Genomic DNA, 24,074 nt, shown 5'->3' with positions numbered 1-24,074 from the left:
CGGCCGCCATGTTCCGCAGCCTGCTGGTGGCGGCGGCGCAGCGCCCCCCGGCCCCGGGGCCCGGCCCCCCCCGCCCGCCGCCCCCCCCCGGCCCCGCGGCCGAGGCGTTGGAGGCTCAGTTCAGCTGCCCCATCTGCCTGGAGGTCTTCCACCGCGCCGTCGGCATCGCGGGCTGCGGCCACACGTGAGCGGGGGCGGCGGCGGCGGCGGCGGCGGCGGGGGGAGCCTGAGGGGGCCGGCGTCCCCGAGCGGGCGGTGGGCCCGGGGCTGCTGGAGGTGCGCGGTGAGGGCTGGGCTCCAGCCGGGCCTCCGGAGCCGCGAGCCCCATCCTGCTGCCCGGCCTCAGCCGGGGCTGGCATCCCATCCTGCAGTGAGCCCTTAGCCCTGCCTGCCGTCCTGTATCCTTGCTGGCACCGGGACCCACCCCATCCCATCCCGTGCCATCCCATGCCGCGCCATTTACCTGGGATCTCCATCCCCTCTGCGACCACATTTACTTGCCCTACCTGAGGTAGGGAGCTGCTTCGGCAGAGGGGTTGGACTCGATGATCTCTAGAGGTCCCTTCCAACCCCTGTGATTGTGTGATCCCCGTTCCCCACGACCCTCATCCCAGCCCACAGTGTGCCCAGTGCCGAGCCCCCGTCGGTGTCACACAGTGCTTGGGTTGGATGGGAACCTCAGAGATCATCCAGCTCCAATCCCCTGCAGGTGAGGCTGTGCTGGGCCTTATCCAGCCTGAACCCACAACTCCTCCACGCTAGGACCCCATCCTGCACCCTGGGCGGTGCTGGGATCCCCCACCCCATTCTGTGCCCACACTGAGACCTTCTGCTTGTCCCCAGGGTGTCCTGAGGTCTCAGCAAAGCACCTTCCTCTCTCCCTGGCTGTTCCAGCTTGGGTCTCAGGTTGGAAATCCCCCTTGGCACCCATGCTCTGTGGTAGCAGGGGCTGTGTTCCAGCTAGGAACACTGGGTCTGCTTGGCAGCACGTTGTGTTGGTGACACCTCTGCATGGGACACCCTCATCTTGTCCCAAGGCTGTGGCACCTCTTGGTGCCTTGGTGTGTTCGAGGCTGAGGGTGCTGCATGGGGGTGGCAGGGAATTGGAGGAGAGGACCCCCTCCCTGTAGTATTCCCCCTCTCATCCACAGTGCACGTGGCTCCTCCGCAGCTCTGGCCCTACTAAGTGTGTCACACAGCCACCTGGGAACCCCCGGTGGTGACATCCCTGCAGGATTTGCTGTTGTCAGTGTGTGGGATGGGGACTGTGGCAGCTGCATGAGCTGGGTAGCAGGCACTGTGCCACTTTAGGTCACCATGTCTGTGTGCTGTGGGGTTGCAAGAGGAGGGCAGGGAGCGGCACGGTGCTCAGCCCTCCCCCCTCTGCACGGCTGCGTGGGCTTCCCTCTGTGCTGCAGGCATAAGGACCTTGAGAGGAGGTGAGCTGGGCTCTAATGCTTGAGCTTGCATGCTCTCTTCCTTGCAGCTTGAGTGCTCAGCACCCAATATTGTTCAGCTCTGCTCAAATCTGGGCCATCTGCTCGCTGCTCTTGGCCTCCAAGCAGTGGGCACACGTGCACAGAGCCCTATGGCATGTGCAAGGAGCAAGCAGCTCCTCTGGGGATTGAGCTGTGCCTGACACACCCTCATCATCTCCCACACTGCCCCATGGGGATGCTGCTTGCTCGGTTTTGGGGTTGCCCAGGAGCCCATGGTCCCGTCCTGGGGCTGAGGTCCCTCTCCCGCTGCTCTCTGTGCCCCCAGGTTCTGTGGGGAGTGCCTGCAGCCCTGCCTCCAGGTGCCATCCCCACTCTGCCCTCTCTGCCGGATGCCCTTCGACCCCAAGAAGGTGGAGAAAGCCTCCAGTGTGGAGAAGCAGCTCTCATCCTACAAGGCTCCCTGCAGAGGCTGCAGCAAGAAGGTAAGGCGTGACCTGGCCCAGCATGGGGTGGTCAGTTGTGGGGTGCTTCTGATCCACTGTAAGGCTGTGATTCGTGGTGCACCTCCACAGACTGTGCTGGTGTGCTTTCTGCCTTCCAGTAACTGTGAGGATTTTCCTCTAACTGCCTGTGTGTCGCCACTGTCGTGGTGCCAGAGCAGTTCAGGGCTGTCAGCAGTTCCTCTTTTGCAGAGGAAATTGGAGCTAGTGCTGCAATAGTGCAGCCAGCCTGACTTTTTATGTGTAACCTCAGTTTGCTGTGCTGTTGATTGGTCAGGGCTGCTTTCCTCTTCCACACTGTCGGTTCCAGTGCTTCACCTGATGGCAGGAGGTGTTCCTGCAGCCTCCAGGGATATTTCTTCTCTCCTTCTCCAGGTGACCCTAGCGAAAATGCGGTCTCATGTCTCATCTTGTGCAAAGGTGCAGGAGCAGATGGCCAACTGCCCCAAGTTCGCCCCAGTTGTCCCCACGTCCCAGCCTATCCCCAGGTACTGTCAGGGGTTACGTAGGAAGATGCATACTTCACCAGAAGCTCTGAAATCCACACGTGTGTTTTGCTTGCTCGTTATCCCAGGCTGTTTACAGCGAGGAACATCAGCACACTTACCCTGGTGGCGTCTGCAGCCCTGGCTCTGCTCTGTGTCTCAGCCAGCGAGAAGGGACTGAGCAGATCAGGGCGGCTGAGCCCATGCTTGGGGTGGGAATGGGCTGGTTTGGCTTTACCGTGAGCAGGTGGGACAAAGCAGAACAGGCAGCAACAGAGGTGGCTGGGTTCATTGGAAAGAAATCGATCCAGGCCCTTCCCAGGAGTCTGAGCTTGTTCTCGTTCTCTTTAGCAATATTCCCAATCGCTCAACATTTGTGTGCCCGTATTGTGGGGCCCGGAACCTGGACCAGCAGGAACTGGTGAAGCACTGCATGGAGAACCACCGCAACGACCCCAACAAAGTGGTGAGCAAGGCTGGGGTGGTTCTGGGTGGGTAACTGCTGGGAATCTGAATAGATTGATGGCATCCTGCTGCTAGCACACAGAGCACCCCGTGTTGGCTTCATCAGGGGCTGTGAGACCCAGCTGGGTCTGGATTTGCTCTCCCCATTGCCGTTGCTTTGACTGAGGTGGGGAACTCGCAGCTCTGAAAGGTGCTCATGTGCACACTGAACTAGTCAGCGAGCTAAAAGCAGTGTGGGCCATGTGCCAGCAGCTGTGTGTGCAGAGGGATCTGCTGAGAGGGTGGAGGAGCTTGGCACATCCACTGCAGTGGACACCCAACCCCGGAGAGAGGGTCCACCGCTCACTTCTCCCTTGTGCCATGGCTGCAGCAGCTCCTTGATGCCCCCCAAGGAGAGGTGGAGGCTGCTCTGTGCCCACATCTCACAGCTCCCCTGTCCCTGCCTGCTGCAGGTGTGCCCTGTCTGCTCAGCCATGCCCTGGGGGGACCCCAGCTACAAGAGTGCGAATTTCCTGCAGCACCTCCTGCACCGGCACAAGTTCTCCTACGACACCTTCGTGGTGAGTGTGGCTGTGAGCCAGAGCAGGATCATCTTCCCCACGTCCCACACAGAGTGGCTGGGTGGCAAATCCAGCCCTTGTCAGGGGGTGTAAGGGGACAGTTCCTCCTCTGGGCTTTGTGGGGTGCATGCAGCACACGTAGCCCCACTCGGGAGAGCCCCTGGGTGTTCACACTGGTCCTCGTTAGACACATACAGGGAAACAGTCACCCCGAGGGCAGCAGAGAGAAACATTATCCCTCTCCGTGAAGATGGTTTGTTTATTCCTTGTTCTCCATTAAACTCTTCCCCTGAGGAACTGTAGTACAAAAGCCCTTTTCTTCAAGGCTTCACGTGGGGAAACACGAGGAGAGGGTGAGGAGCAGCCCGGCCTGCAGCATGGAAGATTTGGCTGCAGCACAGGGGGCCGTCCTTTTGGGGGGCTGCAGACCCTCTGTGTGGGGTGTAGGGGTGTGGCTGTGCAGCTCTGGGACCAGTGGGTGATTTTCTCAGCATCCTGACTTTATTGTTCCATACCTCCCTCCGACTATTGGCAGAGGAGTGTCCCCAGCCCAGGACTGGCTTATTGTGACTGCAGCACCGGAGAAGCGTGTGGCCTTGCAGGAAAACTTCTCCTGGTGCCCATCTGAGAAACTGTGGGCAGTTTCATCCCTTCCTGCTGCCAGGTCTGAGAGCAGGGGCGATGTCAGGAGGCTGAACCCAAGCGGGAAAGGGACGGTGACTCAAAGACAGGGTAACAGAGTGCTCACACCACTGCTTTCCTGACTGCCCTTCTCCTTTTAGGACTATAACATCGACGAGGAGGCAGCCCTGCAGGCTGCCCTGGCTCTGTCGCTCTCTGAGAACTGAGGGCTGCCATGGAGCTTTGCTTTGGACCCCTCCTCACGCCCCTTTTGCACACTCAACCTTCCTGCTGAGGAGGCCCAGAACTCACAGCCCCCTGAGAATCACCGCCTCTCTTCCCCTCGTCTCTCCGGGCTGATCCCACTGCCACAAAGGAGGTGGAGATGCCTCAGCATCACGCTGGACTGGTGAGTGAGCAGAGAGGAGAGAGGACAGGCATTTCATATCCGTACACGGAGAATATAGCTGTATCCAGATCTATTTATCAGTAGATGCTTTTTGGCACCGTTTGTCTTCATGCTCTTTGTTGCAAACTCGATAGGTACGTAAAACCACGTTGCGTTTGATGCAGAGATGCCCTAGTTTGAAACTGCAGCCGTCCACATCCTTCCTGGTTTGTTTGGTTTTTGTTTTTTTTTTGGGAAATGAAGCAAACAGCACAGAGTGTTTGGGGTTTGTTTTTTGTGTTGTTTTTTTTTTTGCTCTTGAAACCCGACGGGGTTATTTCTGGAGACGTGGCTCTGCCCCATCCCCCGCGCTGCGGTTGGGAGCTGCCCCCTCCCCCTGCTGCCACACAGCCCGGCCCTAAAGCGGCGGGGCTGAACCCCGGAGCAACTCCCACCTCCCTCCTTTTGTACCGGCTCTTGTGATACCGCGTTCTTGCGTTTTTCTACGCCTTTTTCCACGTTTTGTAGGGCGGGAATGGAAGCTGTTAACTCTTCGCACTGCAATATCCGTCGCCGGGGACGAGAGTATTTTTATGGGACATTATTAAGAAAGTCTATTTTTTAAGAAAAAAAAAAAAAAAACCTACTAAAAAAAAAAAAACCCAACCAAAATCCAAACCAAACACGCTGTGGATTTGAAATTTGGGTGGGAGGGAGGAGCTGGACCCTGGGCCTGCAGCTGGGACTCTGCTGAGCCACGTGAGCCTCTGGGCTTCCTCCTCTCTTCCCTCTGGGCTGTCCCCTTCTGCTGTCAGCTTCTGTCTGCAGGCCGTGGTGTGGGTCAGAGCACGGCCCTGCCCCACAGCTCCGCTTGGAAGAGGACCTTTGTGAGGACAAGCAGCCCCTTTGTGGTCTCAGAGCCGTGTGCTGTGACCCCTGGGCTCCCCGCGTTCTCAGTGGGTGCAGCTTCTCATAGCTTCTCTGGGCTGTAATGCTGATGAGTGGCTTTCCTTCCTCTGCTCTCTCAGATGCTTGCAATTAAACAGCAAGCAGCGTTAGAGTGCTGAGCCGGGAGCAGAGGGCCCGACCCACCGGGCTGGACTTGCGAAAGCTCTGCTGGAAATTGCCCAAGTTTGGATTTTCCTCCAAACCCACAGCTGTACCCCTTCGGCAGGGCAGCAGAGGGTTTCACTGGGAGGCTCCGTGCTCCTGCAGCAGCAGTGTTAACCCTTGCTCGGCCGTGTGGCGCTGCTGGATGTCACCCAGAGGGGTGGGTTTGGTGCTGCCAGCTGGTGCTCAGTGCAGGGCAGCTGGGTTGTGTGTGGCTGCCAGCTGTGTGGGGACGTGTCCCCGTGGTGGCTGTGCAGAACGCCAGCCCTAACACAGTGCATCTCGTCCCCTGAAGCAGGAGACCACGGGATGCCTCTCTTCTCTCTCAAGTGCTGCTCAGTAGCAGCACTGTCTGGATGGGCAGAAATCAGCTGCAGGGCACGTGCTGTGTCCCCATGCCACGCAGTGCACGGGCAGAAGGTGCAGCTCTCCATGCCCTCACCTTTTGGCCCAGCAGGTCCCTGTGCCCCACTATCCCCTTCCTCCCTGCCCTGTGCTGTCTGAGTCCTGGCTCCCTCCAGCTCTGCTCTAGCAATACTGTCTTTGTACTTTAAGTAGTACCATGCGCTCTGGGGGCTGGGCTCTCTCCTGTGCTTTTGGGAGGGGGAAAGGGCTGGGGCTGCTCTTCTCCCTCTGTGCAGCCGGGGTTAGTGGGAAGCAGCAGTGTGTTCCCCTGCCGTGTGTCCAGCCCGGGGGCTTTCCCTGCTCCTGGTAGGATGGAGCAGGGACGTCAGAGAGGAACCTGATCGGGTTTCCGTGTCCCCTCCTCGTCTGGGACCCCCAGGTTTCTGCTTCGAGGGCTCTGCCCCACGCCGCCCTCTGTTGGAGCTCTCACTGCCTGCCTGGGGGCAGTCCGGGACAGTGCTGTTAACGCCTCTGTCTCCTTCCTCTTCCTCCTCCTCCTCTTCCTCCTTTTTGCCCCGGCAGTGCTGGAGCAGGGGCAGCAGTGGCTGCTTTTGTAAAGCACTTTAAGGCAGCTGGGGCAGCTCCTGCCCCTTGCCCCCTTGGCGTGGGGTGGGGACTCATGCTGTGCTGCCAGCCGTGCTCGTCGATGTTACCCTGACTTTTTGCATAATGACTAGAACTTTTAACGAGACATACTGGTTGTTTTTGGGTTGTTTTTTTTTTTTTTTTTTTTTTTTAAGAAGTAAATAATAATAATAAATACAATGACGTATTTGTAGCAAACCATTTTTCTCAATAAAGGCAGTTTCATCCACGGGCCAGTTTCATCCATGCAGTCTGTGCCCCACAGAGGGCCCAAAATCCCTCCCTGGGCATAGGGTTTGTTCCTACAGCCCTGTCCCCCGAGTCGTTAACTCCTGCTCTTATTGGCAGCGACATCACCAGACCCCATGGGAGCCCCGTGGCCACCCAGTGCTGGCAGCAGGTCCTGGCACACGCTGGGAGTGCTGTCCTGAAAGCACTGCTGGGCTCGAGCCAGGGCAGTGTGACGGGTGTTCCTGCCCCGGGTGTCCTGGGGAGGTGTCCTGGCTCCGTGCCCTTATGGGGTTCCCCGGGGGATGCAGTGTGGGCCTGCAGGATCTGGCTGGTGCAGTGCATCCTCATCCCCATCCCACATCCCCTGCCCAGGCCATGGGGACGTGCTGTGCCGGGAGGGGGGGGGGGGAACTCCTGCCCTGGGTGCTCCTATAGGGTTTGTACCCTAGGGATCCCACAAGTGACCCTGAGTGCGGTGGTGCCCCGTGGTGTCACTCTGGTGGCTGGAGTAAGGAGGAGACCCTGGGGGCATTTGGGGGGATGTCAGCAGTGGGGTGCCACGTGCCCCTCCCCCCAGTGCTGCTTGCAGCTGCTAAATCAGGCCCCCACCTGCCCCTGCGGCAGGGAAAGAATCCCACACCCCAAAATAGCCATGTGCCCATGGAAAATGCTTTCAAAGCCCCCGGGGGGGGGCACTCAGAGCCTGAAATGGCCCTCACTGTACCTGCCAGCACCCATTGCGGGGGGGTTACCCCAAAATACTCCCTATGGGCTGCTCCCTCAGCCTCTGGTGTGGGTTTTGGGGGCCCATGACCTCCCCAGTGTCACCCACGTGCCAGAACTGTGTCCTCAGCCACTTGTGGGCATGGCCAGGGGACAAAAATACCCCACGGGAGCGAGGGGACACTGCTGGGGGGGGTGGGTGCTGGAAGGGTAATAAGGGCTCCCGCTGCTTGTCATGCTGGGAGCACTGGGGATACTGGGAGCACCCGCGTATTGGGTGTACTGGGCACTGGGTGGGTGGCGGGGGGCACTGGGAGCGCTGGAATGAATGGGGTACGGGAGCACTGGTGGCACTGGGACCACCCCCACCCACTACAACTGATTCCGGCGCATGCGCACTGCTCACCGGGCACGGCGTTGGCTCCGCCCCTTTCACGCCCTCGCCCCGCGCCGTCAATGGGCGGGACGGGGCGGGACCTCCCCGTGGTCCGATCGCTGCTATTGGTCATCCGGCCCCGGCCGCTGCGCCGCCAGCCAATGGCGTGGCGGGACTCGCACGCGCGAGCGGGTGGGCGGGGCGTGGCGGCGGCGGTGTGCGGGAGCATGGCGGCGGAGCGGGGCACGGCGCGCGTCACCTGCACGGCGCCCGTCAACATCGCCGTCATCAAATACTGTGAGTGCGGGCGGGGGAGCGGGCCGGGCCGGGCTCGGCTCGGCTCGGCTCGGTTGGACTGGGTTGTGTCATGCCGTGCCATGCCGGGTTGCGCTGTGCCGAGCAGTGTGGTTTGCCGTGCCGTGCCGTGCCGTGCCGTGCCATCCCAAGCAGTGCCGTGCAGAGTGCACTGCGCCGTGCCGTGCCGTGCCGTGCCGTGCCGAGCAGTGCTGTACCTCTCCACATCTCCCCCAGGGGGTAAACGCGACACCGACCTCATCCTGCCCATCAACTCCTCGCTCAGCGTGACGCTGCACCAGGACCAGGTTGGTGCGGGGCCGCGTGCCCCCCTCCCACCTCCAACAAGAGCCCTGGGGCTCCGATATCCCCCCCCCCCCCCCGAGCTCAGCACCGTCCCACACAGCTGAGGACCACCACCACAGCCGCCGCGAGCCGCGACTTCACCGAGGACCGCCTGTGGCTGAACGGGGTGGAGGTGGATGCGGGGCAGCCCCGGCTGCAAGCCTGCCTGCGGGAAGGTGAGCTGTGCCGGGGGTCGGGGGGGGGGGGGGGGGGCAGAGCCACGCGTCCCGTGCCCCCCCCCCTGACCCCCTCCCCGCACAGTGCGGCGCCTGGCCCGCAAGCGGCGCGGCGACGATGCCACGGCCCCGCTCAGCCTCTCCTACAAAGTGCACGTCGCCTCCGAGAACAACTTCCCCACCGCCGCCGGGTTGGCGTCCTCGGCCTCAGGCTACGCCTGCCTGGGTGGGTGTGTGGGGCGCAGGGGGTCGGGGTTTGGGGCAGCGTGATGGGGACGGCGTGACCTTGGCCGCGTCGTCCTCGCAGTGTCAGCACTGGCACGGCTGTACGGCGTGGAGGGTGAGCTGTCCGAGGTGGCACGGCGTGGGTCGGGCAGCGCGTGCCGCAGCATGCTGGGGGGGTTCGTGCAGTGGCAGCGTGGGGAGCGGCTGGACGGCAGGGACAGCGTGGCACAGCAGCTGCAGCCCGAGACGCACTGGCCGGAGCTGAGCGTCCTCGTGCTGGTGGTGAGGGATGGGGTTGCTTTTAGGGCTGGGAGTTGTCGGCCCTCGGGGGGCAGGGGGGGGGTGCCCACGTTCTGTGGTCTCGTGTAGGTGAGCGGGGAGAAGAAGGCGGTGGGGAGCACGGCGGGGATGCAGACCAGCGTGGACACCAGCCCTCTGCTGAAGGTGGGTTGGGTGTTTGGGTGCGTTTCTGCTCCCACAGAGGGGTGATGCAGCAGTGCGGGAGGTGGGGCAGTCCCGGCCCTCGGGGTGTCTGAAAAGCACAGAGATGTGGCACGAGGGGACGTGGTCAGCGGGCGTGGTGGGATCGGTTGGGTTGGGATCTTAGACATCTCCTCCAATGGTTCACTACAGCGGGGCTGGGGGGGGGCTGTGGGGAAGCAGATCCCATGGGATCCATCCCGAGGTGACCTCCCCCATGCTCCCCATGTAGTACCGTGCCGAGGTGGTGGTGCCGGAGCGCATGACCCGCATGGCACGCTGCATCCGGGACCGGGACTTCGAGGCCTTTGGCCAGCTGACCATGCAGGACAGCAACCAGTTTCACGCCACCTGCCTCGACACCTTCCCCCCCATCTTCTACCTCAACGACGTCTCGCAGCGCATCATCGCCCTGGCACACCGCTTCAACGCCCACCATGGGCGCACCAAGGTGGGGCAGCCCCTCCCCCCACGGCCCCGCGGTTGGCACTGTGCCCCTCTCACCGTGTCCCTGTCCCCAGGTGGCCTACACCTTCGATGCTGGCCCCAACGCGGTCATCTTCATGCTGGAGGACACGGTGGATGAGTTCGTGGAGGTGGTGAGGCGCAGCTTCCCACCCTCCTCCAACGGGGACCAGTAAGGGGGCTCCCATCTGGGACTGGTGGGGTGGGGGTGGGGGTAGAGACTGATGGGGTGGGAAAGGGGTTGGAACCGTGGGACGAGGACATGGGACAGGGTTGGGGACAGCTGAGTGCCATCCGTGGTGCAGGTTCCTGCGAGGCCGGCCCGTTGGCACAGCAGTGCTGCCAGAGGAGCTGGTGTCAGCCGTGGTGGTGGATCCGGTCCCGGGGGCCGTTCACTACATCCTGCACACCAAGGTATGGGGGGGACGTGGCACTGACCCCAGTGCTCCCTGCTGTCCCCTGACACGTCTCCTGTCCCCACAGCCTGGCCCCGGCCCGCAGCTCCTGGATGACCCCAGTCAGCACCTGCTGGGCCCCGATGGGCTCCCGTGCCGCTCAGCCTGAGAACGGGGGACACCGTGATGGGGACACCGCTGGGGACGGCAGGGATGCCCCGCGACCCCTCTGGGGGGCACGCAGGCAGGGACGGTGCCTGCCTCGGGGCTGTGAAGTGTTGTGCCCATCTGTCCCCATCCCGGATGTGTCCCCTCCCGGTGCCTGCTTTTTTACTCTTTTGTGACCAAACAATAGAGGTTTTCCAGCCACGGCGCTGCTCTGTGGGCTCTGCGTGCCGTGTCACACATCCCCGCGTCCCAGAGGGGGTTCACCCTCACCCGGGTCCCTCCATCAGAGCTGCTCGCGTCCCACGTCGCCCTATGTCCCCGTGTCCCCCCCGCGGCCCGGCGCTGCCCGAGGGGGCGTGGCCTAAACTCAGTGGGCGTGACCTGAGGTTATTTATGGGCGGGGATTACGAGAAGGGGCGTGGCCTAAGGAGGGGAAGGGGCTCGGCTGTGCGGTTCCTGCGCTGCCTTCCGGGTCGGGCCGAGCCGAGCCGAGCCGAGCCGAGCCGAGCCAGGCCATGGGGCAGATCGAGTGGGCCATGTGGGCCAACGAGCAGGCCCTGGCAGCTGGACTGAGTGAGTGCGGGGCGGGGGTGCGGGGTTAGGGGCAGCTCGATGGCAGTGCGGGGGACGAAGGGCTGAATATGGGATTGGGATGCGGGAATGGGTTTACGGGGGTCGGGGTACAGGGTTGAGGATGCAGGGATATGGGTACAGGACATGGGAGGGGCCCGAACCCCCGCTCCACTCAGGGACCCCGGGGACCCCCGTCTGTATTCCCCCACCCCCCACCCCGAGCCGTTCCCCCCCCCTCCATCCGCCCCCCGCCCGTTTTGGCGCAGCCCCCGCCCGGGGATGGAGGAAGTGAGCGGCAATGAGGACGCGGAAGCGCCGACGGGAGCGTGTCACCCCCCATAGTGTGTCACCGTGGGGCTCCCACGCTGTCCCCCCCAACCCTGCCACTACTGGGGGTATCCCAGCGCCATCCCCCGCCCCCCCTCCTCCATTCCCTGCTCTGGTTCTTGTGGGGTCCCACGCAGAGCATCCCTCGGTGCCCCCCCCCTCGTGGGGGGGTGCTTTGTGCCGGAGTGACAGCCGTGTCCCCGCTGTCCCGCAGTCATGCTGACCGGTGGGGTCCGTGGCCGTGGCGGGGCAGTTCAAGGGGTGGTACTTCGCTGCCTACGCCATGTATCCTTACGGTGTTCAGGGTGGAGGGGGCGGCCCCGCATCTCCCTTCCCCTGCCTGGCCCCAAATCGCTCCATTCCTGCCCCTTTCCCTACAACACTGACCTCCTCTCCCCACCCCCACCCCTCCCCCCACCCCGGGCCCATTTTCTGCCCTTTCCCTACGGATCTTTCCCCCACCCTTGTCTCCGAGCACCCCTTTTCCTTGACCCCCCCCCCCAACCCGCACAGAGCTGCGGGTGCCTTCGTCTGCCTGCTGGAGTACCCACGCAGCAAACGGCAGAAGGGCTCCACCATGGAGCGCTGGTGAGTGATGGGGTGCTACTGGGATGCCTGCATGCTGGGAGGGGGGGGGGGGGGGTCCTTTAAGGCTGGGTGCCCCCCCCCCTGACTCTGCACATTGCCCCACAGTGGCCAGAGGTACATGACAGTGGTGCTGAAGGCGTTCGGGACCGCTCACCAGGAATTACTACATCCGTGCCATCCTGCATGCAGCGTGAGTGGGGTGCGGGGTTGGGGCTGGGGGACACCCCCTAAACCACCCTTCTCTCCCCTTAACTCCCCCTGTACCCCCAGGCTGGCCGTCCCCGCTGGCTTTCTGCTCTCCACCATCCTGGGCACCGTCTGTCTGGGTATTGCCAGCGGCATCTACCTGCTGGTGAGCTGCTTTGGGGGGGGGGGGGGGGGGTCAGCTTGGGGGGGAGGGGCTGGGGCTGGGGTCCCCCCACTGACTGCCCCAGTACCGACTCTGCAGGCAGCGGTGCGTGGGGAGGAGTGGAGACCCATTGAGCAGAAGCCCCGGGAGCGGCCGCACATGGGGGACACCATCAAGCAGCCCCCCAGCAACCCCCCCCCCCGGCCCCCCGCCGACGCACGCAGGAAGCAGACGGCCGAAGTGGGGGGGCAGGTGAACCCCATCCCTGTCGAGGCTGAGTAACACGGAGCTGGGGGTCCTGCTGCTGCACCCTCTTCCCAGCTGCGCCCCTCACCCCCACAGTGGTCCCCAAACCCCCGGGGTTTCTCAGCCTCCTCAGCTCCTGGGGGGATCTCAATCCCTGGGGGATGCTCAGGTGCCCCCCACCCCCATCCACGCAGCCCCACCGTGCTGCTGGGGCTCACGCAGCTCTGCTCGCTGCACCACCTCTCACGTTTTGTACGTTGTCGTATGTATATATATATTTTCTGGTTGCTTTTTTGCAATAAAAGGACTGAGAGGCCTCAGATCCTTCCTGACCCCCCCCCCCCCCAATCATGTTCATTGCACCCGTGTGCCCTGAGTGCGAGCTGGGAGCTCAGTGCCCAAATCTTCAGTGACCCCAATGATGGGAAAAACCTGCTGTGGGGACAGGCCTTGGGATGTGCAGTTCCCAGAGGTGACACCCAGCCCCTTGACCCCCACCCCAGCACCCATGGGTGTTCTCACATGGGACAACCCCGGTAGGTGGCGCTGAGCCCGTGGGATGTGGGTGCCCAGGGCAGAGCTGTGGGAAAGGAGTGGGTGGTGGCGGGGTGCTGGCGTGGGGCCGGGCCCCCCCTGCCCTCCCCATTGCCTCCCCCTTCCCCTGGGTGTGCTTTAGGGGTGGGAGGTTCCCCCCCATGCAGCTCCATCCCTGCATTCTTGGCATCTCTCCCCCAGCATCCATGGGGTGCAACTGTGGGACCCCCCCTCCATGCACCTCTGCCCCTTGCCCTCCCAGTTATCCCAGTACGGCCCAAACTGGGCAGCGTGCCACACCTGGGGCTGGGGTCAGGCTTTTATTTTCAGGCTGCACACACTGCTGGCATTAAATTGCACACGGAGGCCTCAATAAATAGCACTGCAGGGGGGAATAAATAATTGGGGAGCACCCGGGGAGGGCTCCAGGCACGGGCTGAGGCTGAGCCCAGGGCTGCTGCCTTTGGGGGGGGGGGGTGCAGAAAGGTGGGGAGGAGGGGGCGGGGGGGTCAGCAATAAATACAGGATTACAAAAATAAATCCCCCTGCGGCATCATAAATAACTCATAAATAAATGGCGACAGGGGTCGAGGAGTGGGGACAGGGGTGGGAACGGGTGCTCTAAAACAAGCACGAGGACGGTGACACGGTCACGGGGGGGGAGGGGGGGAGAAGGAGGGGAGGGGGCTCCACGGGAGCGGGGTCAGCGCCCGGTGCGGGGCAGGACGCAGGTGCAGCCCACGGGCACGTGGATGTAGTCCACCTCGAAGGTGACGAGGCCGGGGCTGGCGGGGCGCGGGCACGGCTTGCGGCGCAGCACCATCATGGTCTGGTGGATGGGCACTGAGTTGAGGGCCGTGGTCTCCCGCCCCGTTTTCACGTCCACGCAGCCGGTGCACAGGCACTCGGCGAAGGCAAGCTTGCGCGGGTAGCGGTCCTCGTCCTCGTCGATGCTGCAAGAAGGGCACGGTGTCGAGGGATGACGTGGTGAGCATCCGGCCCTCTGTGCCCGTCCCACTGCATCTCTGCATCCATCCCATGGGATGCTTCCCACTCTGCCCCTCTGCATCCACCCCTCTCCATCCTGCTCTGTCCATGCCACTCTGTCCCATTGTGACCATTCCTATCCATCCTGCCGCATCCTACTGTCTCTATCCCTAGCTATCCCTCTCCATCTCTCTGTTCATCCCTCTCCATCCCACTGTGCCCATCCCAATCCATCCCACTCCATCCATCGCTATCCCTCCCGATGTGTTCATCCCAGTCCACCCCTCTGTGCACATGCCTATCCATTCTGCTGCATCCCTCTCCATCCTACTGTACCCATCCCTCTTCATCCCTCTCCATCCCACTGAATCCATCCCTCTCCGTCTCGCTGCGTCCATCCCATTGAATCCCACCCCATCCATCCCTCTCCATCCCTTTCCATCCATCCCTCTCCTTCCCACTGTGTCCATCCCATTGCATCCCACCCCATCCATCCCTTCCATCCCACTGTGTGCACCCCTCTCCGTCTCTCTCTATCCCTTTCCATCCCTCTCCGTCCCTCTCCATCCCTTTCCAACCCTCTCCATCCATCCCTCTTCATCCCACCGTGTCCATCCCTCTCTATCCCTCCATCCCTCCACATCCCACCGTGTCCATCCCTCTCCACCCTTCCGAGTCCACCCCCTCTCCCTCCCACTCCACCCCACCCCAGCACCCACCGGTACCGCCACGGGGAGATGGACCTCTCGTGGGGCTCACTGCGCAGCCCGGTGCGGAGCTGCAGCGCGGGACACGAGTGCTCTCTGCGTCGCCGACGCCGTTGGGCGGCCTCGATCTGCGGCACCAGCTGCACGGGCACGTGCTGCTCCCAGCGCAGGCTGCGGCCCAGGAAGTGCATGGGGGCCTCTCCATCCCGCAGCTCTCCCACCCCATAGCAGCGCACGTGGGGGGGGTGGTGGTGCGTGGGGGCAGCGGGGCGACGCAGGCAGCGGCACAGCACCGCGGCGCTCAGCAGCGCCAGCGCTCCCAGCCAGCCCTGCGTGGGGAGCAGAGGGGGGTCGGGGGGGGTCAGCGTGGGGCACACACGCACTTCACATGTGCACTTACAGCTGCACGGATGTACACGGTGTGTTTCCACACGCAGAGCCCACGGGCGTGCGTTGCCCCGTCTGTACACGGGCAGCACGCGCACGCAACGCGTTTGTACACACAGGTAACACACAGCCATGTGTAAAACACGTCTACGTGCACAATAACACACTTACACAGGCAGGACGCGTGCGTGCTAACATGTACTTGGACATACATGTGACATACGTATGTATAGAACAGGTATACACACACACAACATGTATATACACACGGTACATTAACACGTGTAACAATACACACACATACACAGCCATAGAGCACACACACGTGTAACATTTACACACATACATACCCACACAGCGCACACGTGTGACATATATATGATGTCCGTGCACACAGACAGCAATTACACATCTATGCACACACACAACACGTATATGTGCATCTATATTACATCTATATATGCAAATCTATAGCATGTTTGCACACGCATACACACAACACATATGTGCACCCCTAATGCACACATAGCACATATGGACAAGCGTGTGTATATTACATTTGGACATATATATGTAACACATTGGTACATGCATGCACGCGTGACACGTCCATGCACACATCCACAGATACACCACTTCTGTACACAGCTGTAGAACATCTGTGCATCCACGCACGCCCAGAACACATCCATGCACACACACCCATATAACACGCCTATACACACGTGTAACATCCATGCACACCTCTGTGCACACACACACACACGCCCCTATCTGCGTCCACAGCTCCCGGCGTGCACTCACGAGCCCGTTCACACCCGCGTGTGCATGCACGCGTGCACACATCCCCCCCTCCCCCCCCCCCCAGTGCCGCGGGCATTACCATGGGCTGCAGGAGGTGTCGGGGCACTCCGAGCTGAACCCGCCGCGGCCCCGAGTGGCAGCGCTGCCGCCGTCCCCGCCTTTATATAGGGTTAGCGCAGGTGATGTACACACACCTGGAAACTCCAGCTCGGGCTGCCTTCCTCCTCCCCGCGGCCGCCGCACTTCCTTCTCCCGGCGCGTCCCAGCCCCGCGCGTGGGGGAGCGGGGAGAGCGGCACGGGCCGCCCCATAGCCGCCCCATAGGGATGGAGGGGAATTCGGGGGGGTTTTGCGATGGGATGGGATCCTCGGAGGGTCACGTCCTGAGGACGTCGGCGGGGTGGAGGGTGGGAAAGAGAGGGGGGTCCCGCGGGGAGGAGCCCACGGCCACGCGGACCCCCTTAGGGAGGCGAAGTTGCCGTCGCTGGGGATGGGACGGTCCCCGCGCTGTCACAGCGCGGATCCCATTGCGCAAACGCGGAGGTGATATCACCGTCGCGTTCCCGGGCTGCCGCGAACCTGGAGCAGAAATCCCACATTGGGCAACCCTGGAAAGGGCCGAGGTGGGAGATGGGGGGGGAAAGAAGGGGGCCGGGGTTAGGGGATGCAGCCACTCCCCCTCCCCCCCCCAGCTCTGCAGGGATAAAAGGACGGGATGCCCCCAGGCACAGGGGGCCCAGGAAGACAGCGGAGGGAACGGGTTATCAAAATACTTTATTTCAGGGAAGATCCCCTCAAAAAAAAAAAAAAAAAACAAACAAACCAACAAAATAAAACCCCAAATTAAACAAAACGACCCCTTCTCCCCCCCCCAAAAAAAATAAAATAACACCCCAAACTGAAATCCCAACAGGAGGAAGAGACCCTTCTCCTTACACAGACATCCACAGCCCAGGGCTCCTTTGAAATCAACTCCAACACTCCAGGCTTCAAATAAAAGACAGCTCGCTTATCCCAATCAGACTTTATAGTCAAGAATATATATATATTTATATATATTTGTTCCTGGTGGGGGGGTGGGGGGGGGGAACGTTGCCAGGAGTTCACAGCAGTTTCGGGCTCTCTGTTACACAGTATACAGAACTGCATGGCTGGAGACACTCAACACACAGCAGGGCTAGCTAGGATACAGCGGGAGGCTGGCAGAGAGGAGAGGACGCAGGGAGAGCATCCCACGGGGCTGGAGGCCTCTGTGCATAATTTACACGGGGGGGGGGGGGGAAGAAAAGAAACAAAGAGGTGGGGGGAGGGGGGGGGGGCTGCCCCCGTCCTGGCGCCGTCTTTATTTATCTTTGTGTGGGTTTTTTTTAATGTTTTTTTTGTTTTTTTTTTTTCCTCTTAAAAGAATCGCAGCCCAAAATAAAGACAGAACTGCAAAATCCCAAAGTGGCTGCTGCCTTTTTTTTTTTTTTTTTTTTTTTTTTTGTGTAACGCTATTTATAAAAACAGGAACAGTCAGTGGAAGGGGCAGCGTGGCCCCCACTATACTTTCCCAGGGATTTTGGCTCTCTTGCGAGCGATGGCGTCTTCCACGGCCTTGAGCTGCTTGAGGAGCTCCTCCCGTCGGGACAGGGTGCTGGATTTGCCCCCCTTGGCTCCTGCAGGACCTGGCTCTGCTGCTTTGCCCGGGATGCTCGTCACCTTGCTGGAGCTCTTGGACTGCGGGGAGAGCGGGCGCTTCCTGCGGGGGGAGAGAGAGGGCAGGGGGGGTGAGATGAGGGAAACGGAGCCCTTGGGGCTTTGGGGTGAGGAGGTGGGGGGTGGGGATGGTCCCGGGGTTGGGGTCAGGGTGAAAAAGCCCGCACGTGGCACTGCCAAGCTGAATGGCAGCAGAGGGGGGAGGAGCAAGGATGTGGTGGACACCACAGGTCCTCTTCAAGCACTAGAAAATCAGAGCCCGGGGCCAGGGGAAGGACGGGGCTGTGGTAGCTGGAGCTAGATTTATTTTCATTTGGGAAGACTGTGACACACAGAAGTTGAGGCTGGCTCACTCCTGCCCCAAAGGGATGACAGGAGTCCTGCTGGCCAGGGCTGCTCGCTCAGAGATCCCTGAGATGACAGCAGGGAAATGCAAAGCACCACTGGCTGGGGGGCTTTAGGTGTGCCCCTCCACAACCCTTCAGGCAGAGGGCTCAGCGTGCAGCACGGCCCCGGGGCCCTGCAGCCACACATCCAGTTCTGCAGAGGGACATTCCCAGGCTGCCAAGAGGACGTGAGCTGGCCACCCGTCACCAGAGGGGATGGAAAAGCCCTCACAAGGGCCCCGTTTTAACATCTCCCAGCAGGCCAAGGGAACCGGGCACCCAGAGGAGCTCAGCAGCAGCAGGAAGGAGTTGCAGTCTCTTTCTCACATGAGGCAGAGGCACGGCTGAGCTCTCACCTAACCCACTTGGCTCCTCTTGCCGGAACTGACCTCAAGAAACCCCCCCCGGGCTCCTGCTCGTTTCTGAGCCGGAACAGCTCAGTGGCAGCTTCTGCACGAAGCCCTGAGCACCTCTGGCTGCTGCCCAAGAGCTCCGCGTCCTTCCTCTCCCTGTGCCTCCATGGCAACAACTGGAAACTGCTCCAGTCACAGAGCCCCAGAGCTGCCCCGAGGAGGAACTCAACCTGGGGACAAGTGGGGGAATGGGAAGGAGCACAAGAGCTCCTCGGGCACGTGTTAAGCCACCAGAAATATCCACTTGGTGCGAGCCTCACCTCACCTGGCAAAGGCTCGAGGAGAGCACAGGGTCTTCTCTGCAGGGCTGTGACTTCAGGGAGATGAGGGCCTCCTGCCACAAGCCCTGGCTTTGGCTCTGCTGCCCCACAGACCCACGAGCACAAGCAGGCACTCACCTGTCTGCCTGTGCAGGAGATGGCTTCGGGTTCTGGCCCCTCTGTCGTTCCTGTTTGGGTGATGAGGCTCTCGCAGTCCCCTTCCTGTCACGAGAGCCTACCAGGGGAATAACAAGGTGAGATGCTCTTGTCACCAAGCTCGCTGAGGATGCTGCCTTGTGAGCCAACCAGCCCAGTGCAGCAGCACTCAGAAAGGGTTGAGCTTTGCTTGCAAACCCACAGGGCAGGTGCATCCCTGTGCACCAAACTGGTGCTCCACGATCCCAGGGCTGATTATCCTGTTTGTACAACGGGCACGCAGACACCTACACCAGCTCTGTGTCATCCAGCTAACTGGGAGTGTGAGCTTCATGACACAGCCGGGCTCAGGCCGAGGATGTTGCAGGTTTGGCTTACAGAAGGAGGGATGTGACACTCAGCTCTGTGCCATGATACTTCTGCACAAGCTGCATGCCACAGGGCCTCATGCTCAGCCAGGGCTTGAGTCCCATACACCGCTGTCTAAAAAGTTTTTCTCACGTACAGTGTCATGCCTGGAGAGGAAATTAAGTGTACAACTATGTCTAGAACTGTAAAATCAGCACAGTTTGCTAGATCAACTCATTCACCTGTCTGCAGCCCAGCACCTGTGAACTACATCCCAGTGAACTTCAACCTCACCCAATCCTCTCCATGCTGCACTAGTTGAACGCAATCAGGTTATTAGCACAGAAATTTTTTTCTGGCTAGCACCCAGAGTCAACAAGATACACCTACAGCTGAGACAACAGGGAAAACAACATCACGTGGCAGCACTGGCTCGCCATGGCAAAACCAGGCATCTCTGGCCATCGACTGCTGCCCTCTTGTTTTTTGCATGCAGTGTGTAAGCTGGGTTTTCCAAGATGCTAACAGTGCTGCTGTGGACTCAGACAGAGGAGGACACTTGGAAAGCCTGTGTCTTTCTAAACACGCAGGGCAGTGTCAGGTTGTGTCACACGCAAGTGGGGAAATCATCTCATTTCACAGGATGGATGATGCAGTCAAGTATTGCACTCATCCTGGAGCCCTGGCAGCCTGTGCTCCCTTCTCCAAGCACTGCCAGAACCTCTATGAGGAGACTGAGATCTCACTGTGATACACAGAAATACAGAGCAAAGACCCTGAGAACGCAGCAGCCACAACCAGGGCCGTTACAGGAGGGCGGGCAGCCTTCATGGGCAGATGGACGTGCACCTACATGGAGATGAGAAGTAAGGGCTGCTTTGTTTTCTTGCAGGGAGTTACACAGACACAGTGGAGCCAGGCACTGGCAAGGAACACCACAAGACAGCTAGGCACGGCCAGGCCCAGGGCTGACCTCACCTTGCTGACTTCCCAGGCACACCGCAGCACCTCACCACCACGTTTTTGCAGCAGGATGGCTAATCTGCCCGTGTTGTCTGAGGGTTTGGAAGGGCACATGCCTGCAATTAGCCCCTGCAGCAAGGGGACTCCTAGAGGACGCTGTCCCCTCGACACAGGCTGCCTCTGGCAGCAGAGCAGGAACCCCTCTGAGGGCTGAGTCTCACCTCTGTCGGGTGACAGGTTGGCCCGTTTGGCAGGAGGAGAGCTCGGCCTGTCTTTGTCTGCTGGCTCGTATCTCTTCCTGCTTCCTTTGTCAGCTGCCTGAATGGAATGAAAGAGACAGAAGGACTCAGCAGCCATTTCCCTCCAGGGAGGGAAGCAAGCAGGTGATTTCCTGTGACAGGTGCCAGCGATGTGCTGGCTCACTAGCACATCTCCCATTATTAAACCCTGTGCATACCAGTCCCCACCATCACTGGCACCAAGGACAGCAAATGCCAACGAGCTGTGCCTTCCAGCACCCGTGCCAGCCCATCCTTAGGTGTAATTGCACACTCCTCCTTGCAGAGCATGCCTCACAGACTTGATAAAGGTGCCCCACGTCACAGCATGGGGAAGCAGGGAAAACTGCAGCCTTAGACTGCAACGGAGAATTCAGACTGTCAGAAAAAACACGAGTGCTTCAAAAGCAGGAACCGACCACGTGATGGGAGCCAACACCCAGCTCCAGCACAAGGCCCCACGAGGCCAAACTCTCTCACATGATCCAAGATTGTAGCTCTGCTGAAGGCACTCAACTGGGGCACTGGGCTCAATCCCAGCTGCTGCGGGAGGCAGTCATCACTTTTACCTCCTGACTCAGTTAATGACTTGCCAGCAGTTGGCTCTGGAGCAGGCCAGCAGGAGGACAGCTCGCTGCAAGCGTGCCTTCAGCAGGCAAGGTCCTAGCACATGTGGGACCTTCCTCTGCAGCCTTCGAGAAAGCAGGGAACAGCCCTTGAAGCTGCAGCAGGAATGTGCCCCAGGGAAGCTGCCAACCCGGCCCCAAGCTCCAGCCACCGCAGGGTGTGTGCTGCCAGACAGGTTCTGTTGCAGCCTTGCTGATCCCAGCTGCAGACCGACCTGCTGAGCTCATCCTGACAGCACAGGGCCTGGAGCTCCCTTCCTCCAGCCCACAGCTCCACAGCTGTCCCCATCCCATCTGCTCCTCAGTCCCCTGAGTGCAGGGAATCGCAGCCACCCCCCCCCCTCACCTTATTCAAGAGCGTCAGTTTGATCTCTTTGTGAGCGCTGAAGCCACCCTGCTGGGACTGGGGGGCCGTGGGCTGCTGGGCCTGAAGGAGCTGCTGGGATTTGCCCCCCTGGGTGGGCTTGGCTGATTTCAGCTGAGCAGGCACGTCCCGTTTCCGCTTTTCCTCTTTAGCACTGTCTTCTTTTTTTGACTTTCCTGTTGAAACCAGAGTGCAGACAGGAATTGCTTACAAGCCACTCTTTCTCCTGCCCTCCCTCTGAGAGGATGCTGCTCCATCAGGGGCTGAAGATGCCCACACAGTTAGCACTGCACGTGGCCCCAAGATTAAATGATCCAGGAAACCATAACTTCTGCAGAGAGAACACTTAACAATAAAGGACAAAAGGCCCCCACTGCTACCTCTGCTGCTGTCTAAAAGGAACAGAGGACGTGCAACACGATACTGGATCCATCCAGAAGGTTGGGCATCACCTTGCAGAGGTGACAGGGGACAAACTGAGAAGAGGGAACGTCACGCAGAGTGCCTGGGCAGGAGAAAGCAGCTTTAGAGCCACACAGATGAAAGCTCCACATCTTCCCTTCTCCACAGTCCTACCTGCCTCAGGGAAAGCCTCTGCACTCCCCTAGTCCACACCAAGCCCTTGTGAGCTGCTCACCCACTTCCCAGAGGCCGAGAGCACCACCAAGCTGTTTGTACATCCCTCCCTTTCTTTACCCAGGGCCCCTTGGAGAAGAGAATCAAAAAAAGCAAACCAGGTACCTCTACCTTTCTTCTGCTGCGCCGGGGTGGGGGATCGGGAGCTGGCAGAGGAGACAGGGCTGGCCAGGTCTGCATACATGTCTTCCGAGTCAGCACTGCGCACGGAGCTGCTGCTGGAGGAGGCACTAGAGACAGAAGAAACGCTGCTCACGCTCAGGGACCTGGAAAGAGCCAACAAGCCGTTACAGTCACGAATGCAACAAGGAGGCAGCGATGAGATGGATGTCTTTGTTTTCATTCCCCAAAACAGAGCGGGCTGGGATGACAGCTCCCAGGGCAGGCTGCATTCAGCAAAAGGACAAAGGCTGCTGGGGTGCTGGCAATATGAAAGCCAAGAATGGGTTGGATGGGAGTCTGGAAAGTAGTGTTTATTTATAAACAGGATTAAGGCAACAACTTAAGCAGGTCACTGTTACTCCAGAAAACAAAAAGTGAAAGCAGGGTGTGTGCTGCCATGTACGTGTCAGCACTGTGGCTCAGGTTGTCAAGGGTTTCCTGGCAGTGGTGGTGTTGCTCAGTATGCATTTATTCATGGAGGCTTTGAACGCCTGGAGCCCTACTGCCCACATCTCCCCAGGGTACAGGAGAGCCCAGCTGCCTGCTCTGAGGATGCACACGCTGTCGGGAGTGGTAATGACAGGGAAGGAGGCCTGCAAGATGGCTATCTTTGAGTGGATTCACAACATTACAGATGTCAGACAGCCCTATTTATCCGAGAAAGGCTTTCTACTTAGGAACATGTCATCCAGGGCTATGCACAAGTAGACCTCCCCTGCAGGGGCAAGTCTCCAGCACAGCCATGCCCAAATCCCAACCAGGCAGCTGCTGCCAGGCAGGAGCAGCTGTATGCTAACCCCAGGAATATTTACACAGCCTCTCCAGCAGGTTCTGCAGGAGACCCAGGCTCACTCCTTGACAGCTGGACTGAGCACAAACCTGCAGACGTGCCCTGCAACAAGCTGCAAAGTCACTACCCATGGGTATCCACGGCAGAGCTGAGCTCCGGGAGGAGAACAACAGTGACTGGATGAGCCTTTGGGAAAGCTGCTGGTTGCGTGACTGCAACAGCAAACTTGGCTTGGCTACAGGCTATTTCCTAGAAGTTTCCTCCTTGTCTATGCACCTGCAAAAGCAACAAGTGCAGTCTGGTGCCACATGAGCAACGCCTGCACCGAAGTTTTGCACACATCTCCTCTCAAACCGTCGTGAAGCAGCGCAGTGCAGAGCAAGCTGAGTGCTCAGAGCTCTCTGAACTTCTTGCATCACCCCTGCCTGATGTGATGAACACGACAAGCACGCTGTAAACAAGCCTGCATTTCTGTACAATAACGCGGATATTGAAGCTGGGAGTTTCACGGAGCTCAGATATGAGAATTAACACTGGGCTGAGCCAAATCCTATTTTATCCACTGGCTTTAGGTGCTAGCAGGTCTAGCTGTCCATCTGTACTTCCTTACTGGGAAGCTCTGTGTTTCAAGGCTGCCTCTGAAGTTTCAGGGCTCCCTGCGTACCAACAGACGCAAGAAGGAAGGAGTTGGAAGAGGTTCATCTAATGACTCTTTGCTGGAGTTAGCTGTTTATAGATCTCACAGACTAACTGCCATTGAACTAGTCACTCGGGGCTAAATGCAAAGGGAACTGGTCGTGCAACTTCACCAGCAAAGCAAAAATATCATTAGTGGGGCCTTTTAGGTGTTTTCTGACCCGCCTTCCTGCCAGGCCCAGCATCTCCCCTAAGGACATTCAGTAACTGGAGGGAGCAGAGGTTTAGAATTGCAAAGCCCCGCAGACCAAAACTGTTACCTGGTAAATAAATTAATGTGTAGGGTGGTTCAGAGTTTTGTTTTGTTTTTGTTCCTCTTTCCCACAGCTAGGACCTGGATGTCAGGAGAAACAGCTGTAGC

The 24,074-nt window shown here is 59.9% G+C and overlaps 5 protein-coding genes across 12 annotated transcripts in view; 3 read left to right on the top strand and 2 right to left on the bottom strand.

The window, feature by feature from the left end:
* Positions 1-8: 8 nt before the first annotated feature.
* RNF166 (ring finger protein 166) lies at positions 9-4,705 on the top strand. Of its 3 annotated transcripts, XR_010622716.1 has the most exons (7): positions 9-184; positions 1,765-1,921; positions 2,315-2,427; positions 2,776-2,890; positions 3,342-3,449; positions 4,232-4,479; positions 4,614-4,705. XR_010622716.1 is itself a non-coding variant. In XM_065745351.1 (6 exons), exons 1-6 carry the CDS (start codon positions 9-11, stop codon positions 4,295-4,297), a joined length of 735 nt encoding a protein of 244 aa, XP_065601423.1. In that variant the 3' UTR covers positions 4,298-4,577. The 3 variants fall into 3 exon arrangements, 2 of the variants coding, with proteins under 2 accessions (XP_065601423.1, XP_065601424.1); XM_065745351.1 differs by lacking the exon at positions 4,614-4,705 and having other exon boundaries at positions 4,232-4,577; XM_065745352.1 differs by lacking the exons at positions 9-184; positions 4,614-4,705 and adding an exon at positions 639-1,439 and having other exon boundaries at positions 4,232-4,577.
* Positions 4,706-8,094: 3,389 nt separating this feature from the next.
* MVD (mevalonate diphosphate decarboxylase) lies at positions 8,095-10,454 on the top strand. Its single transcript, XM_065745271.1, has 10 exons — positions 8,095-8,185; positions 8,420-8,490; positions 8,589-8,703; positions 8,789-8,929; positions 9,011-9,210; positions 9,298-9,372; positions 9,641-9,859; positions 9,930-10,045; positions 10,179-10,287; positions 10,357-10,454. Exons 1-10 carry the CDS (start codon positions 8,116-8,118, stop codon positions 10,435-10,437), a joined length of 1,197 nt encoding a protein of 398 aa, XP_065601343.1. The 5' UTR covers positions 8,095-8,115; the 3' UTR covers positions 10,438-10,454.
* A 408-nt stretch (positions 10,455-10,862) lies between these two features.
* On the top strand, positions 10,863-12,642 carry LOC136054233 (cytochrome b-245 light chain). The gene is given in 8 exon segments (XM_065745403.1): positions 10,863-11,009; positions 11,551-11,570; positions 11,572-11,621; positions 11,850-11,924; positions 12,030-12,066; positions 12,068-12,114; positions 12,195-12,276; positions 12,373-12,642. Coding segments are annotated over 8 exon segments (552 nt in total). The 5' UTR covers positions 10,863-10,951; the 3' UTR covers positions 12,556-12,642.
* A 1,019-nt stretch (positions 12,643-13,661) lies between these two features.
* Positions 13,662-15,980, bottom strand: IL17C (interleukin 17C). Its single transcript, XM_065745314.1, has 3 exons — positions 15,939-15,980; positions 14,760-15,076; positions 13,662-14,006 (listed from the first exon to the last, which is right to left on the bottom strand). The coding sequence occupies exons 1-3, from the start codon at positions 15,978-15,980 to the stop codon at positions 13,757-13,759; spliced, it is 609 nt and encodes a 202-aa protein (XP_065601386.1). The 3' UTR covers positions 13,662-13,756.
* A 1,311-nt stretch (positions 15,981-17,291) lies between these two features.
* Positions 17,292-24,074, bottom strand: part of ZC3H18 (zinc finger CCCH-type containing 18) — a 38,585-nt gene continuing 31,802 nt past the window's right edge. For 4 of the 6 annotated variants that reach the window (XM_065745426.1, XM_065745428.1, XM_065745430.1 and 1 more), the window contains 5 exons: positions 22,171-22,331; positions 21,412-21,605; positions 20,383-20,479; positions 18,833-18,929; positions 17,292-17,678 (listed from right to left, as the gene is read on the bottom strand). In XM_065745426.1, coding sequence (XP_065601498.1) covers positions 17,480-17,678; positions 18,833-18,929; positions 20,383-20,479; positions 21,412-21,605; positions 22,171-22,331 — 748 coding nt within the window. In that variant the 3' untranslated portion in view covers positions 17,292-17,479. The remainder of the gene's footprint in view (positions 17,679-18,832; positions 18,930-20,382; positions 20,480-21,411; positions 21,606-22,170; positions 22,332-24,074) is intronic. The other 2 variants (XM_065745427.1, XM_065745429.1) reach the window with 1 other exon arrangement.

The sequence above is a fragment of the Cyrtonyx montezumae genome, unplaced genomic scaffold (genome assembly GCF_038088225.1).
Source record: "Cyrtonyx montezumae isolate F1298 unplaced genomic scaffold, pur_monq_1.0 scaffold_35, whole genome shotgun sequence".
Taxonomy (NCBI): Eukaryota; Metazoa; Chordata; class Aves; order Galliformes; family Odontophoridae; genus Cyrtonyx; species Cyrtonyx montezumae.
The sequence above is the reverse complement of the archived record's forward strand: the minus strand, read 5'-3'. Positions and strand labels throughout refer to the sequence as shown.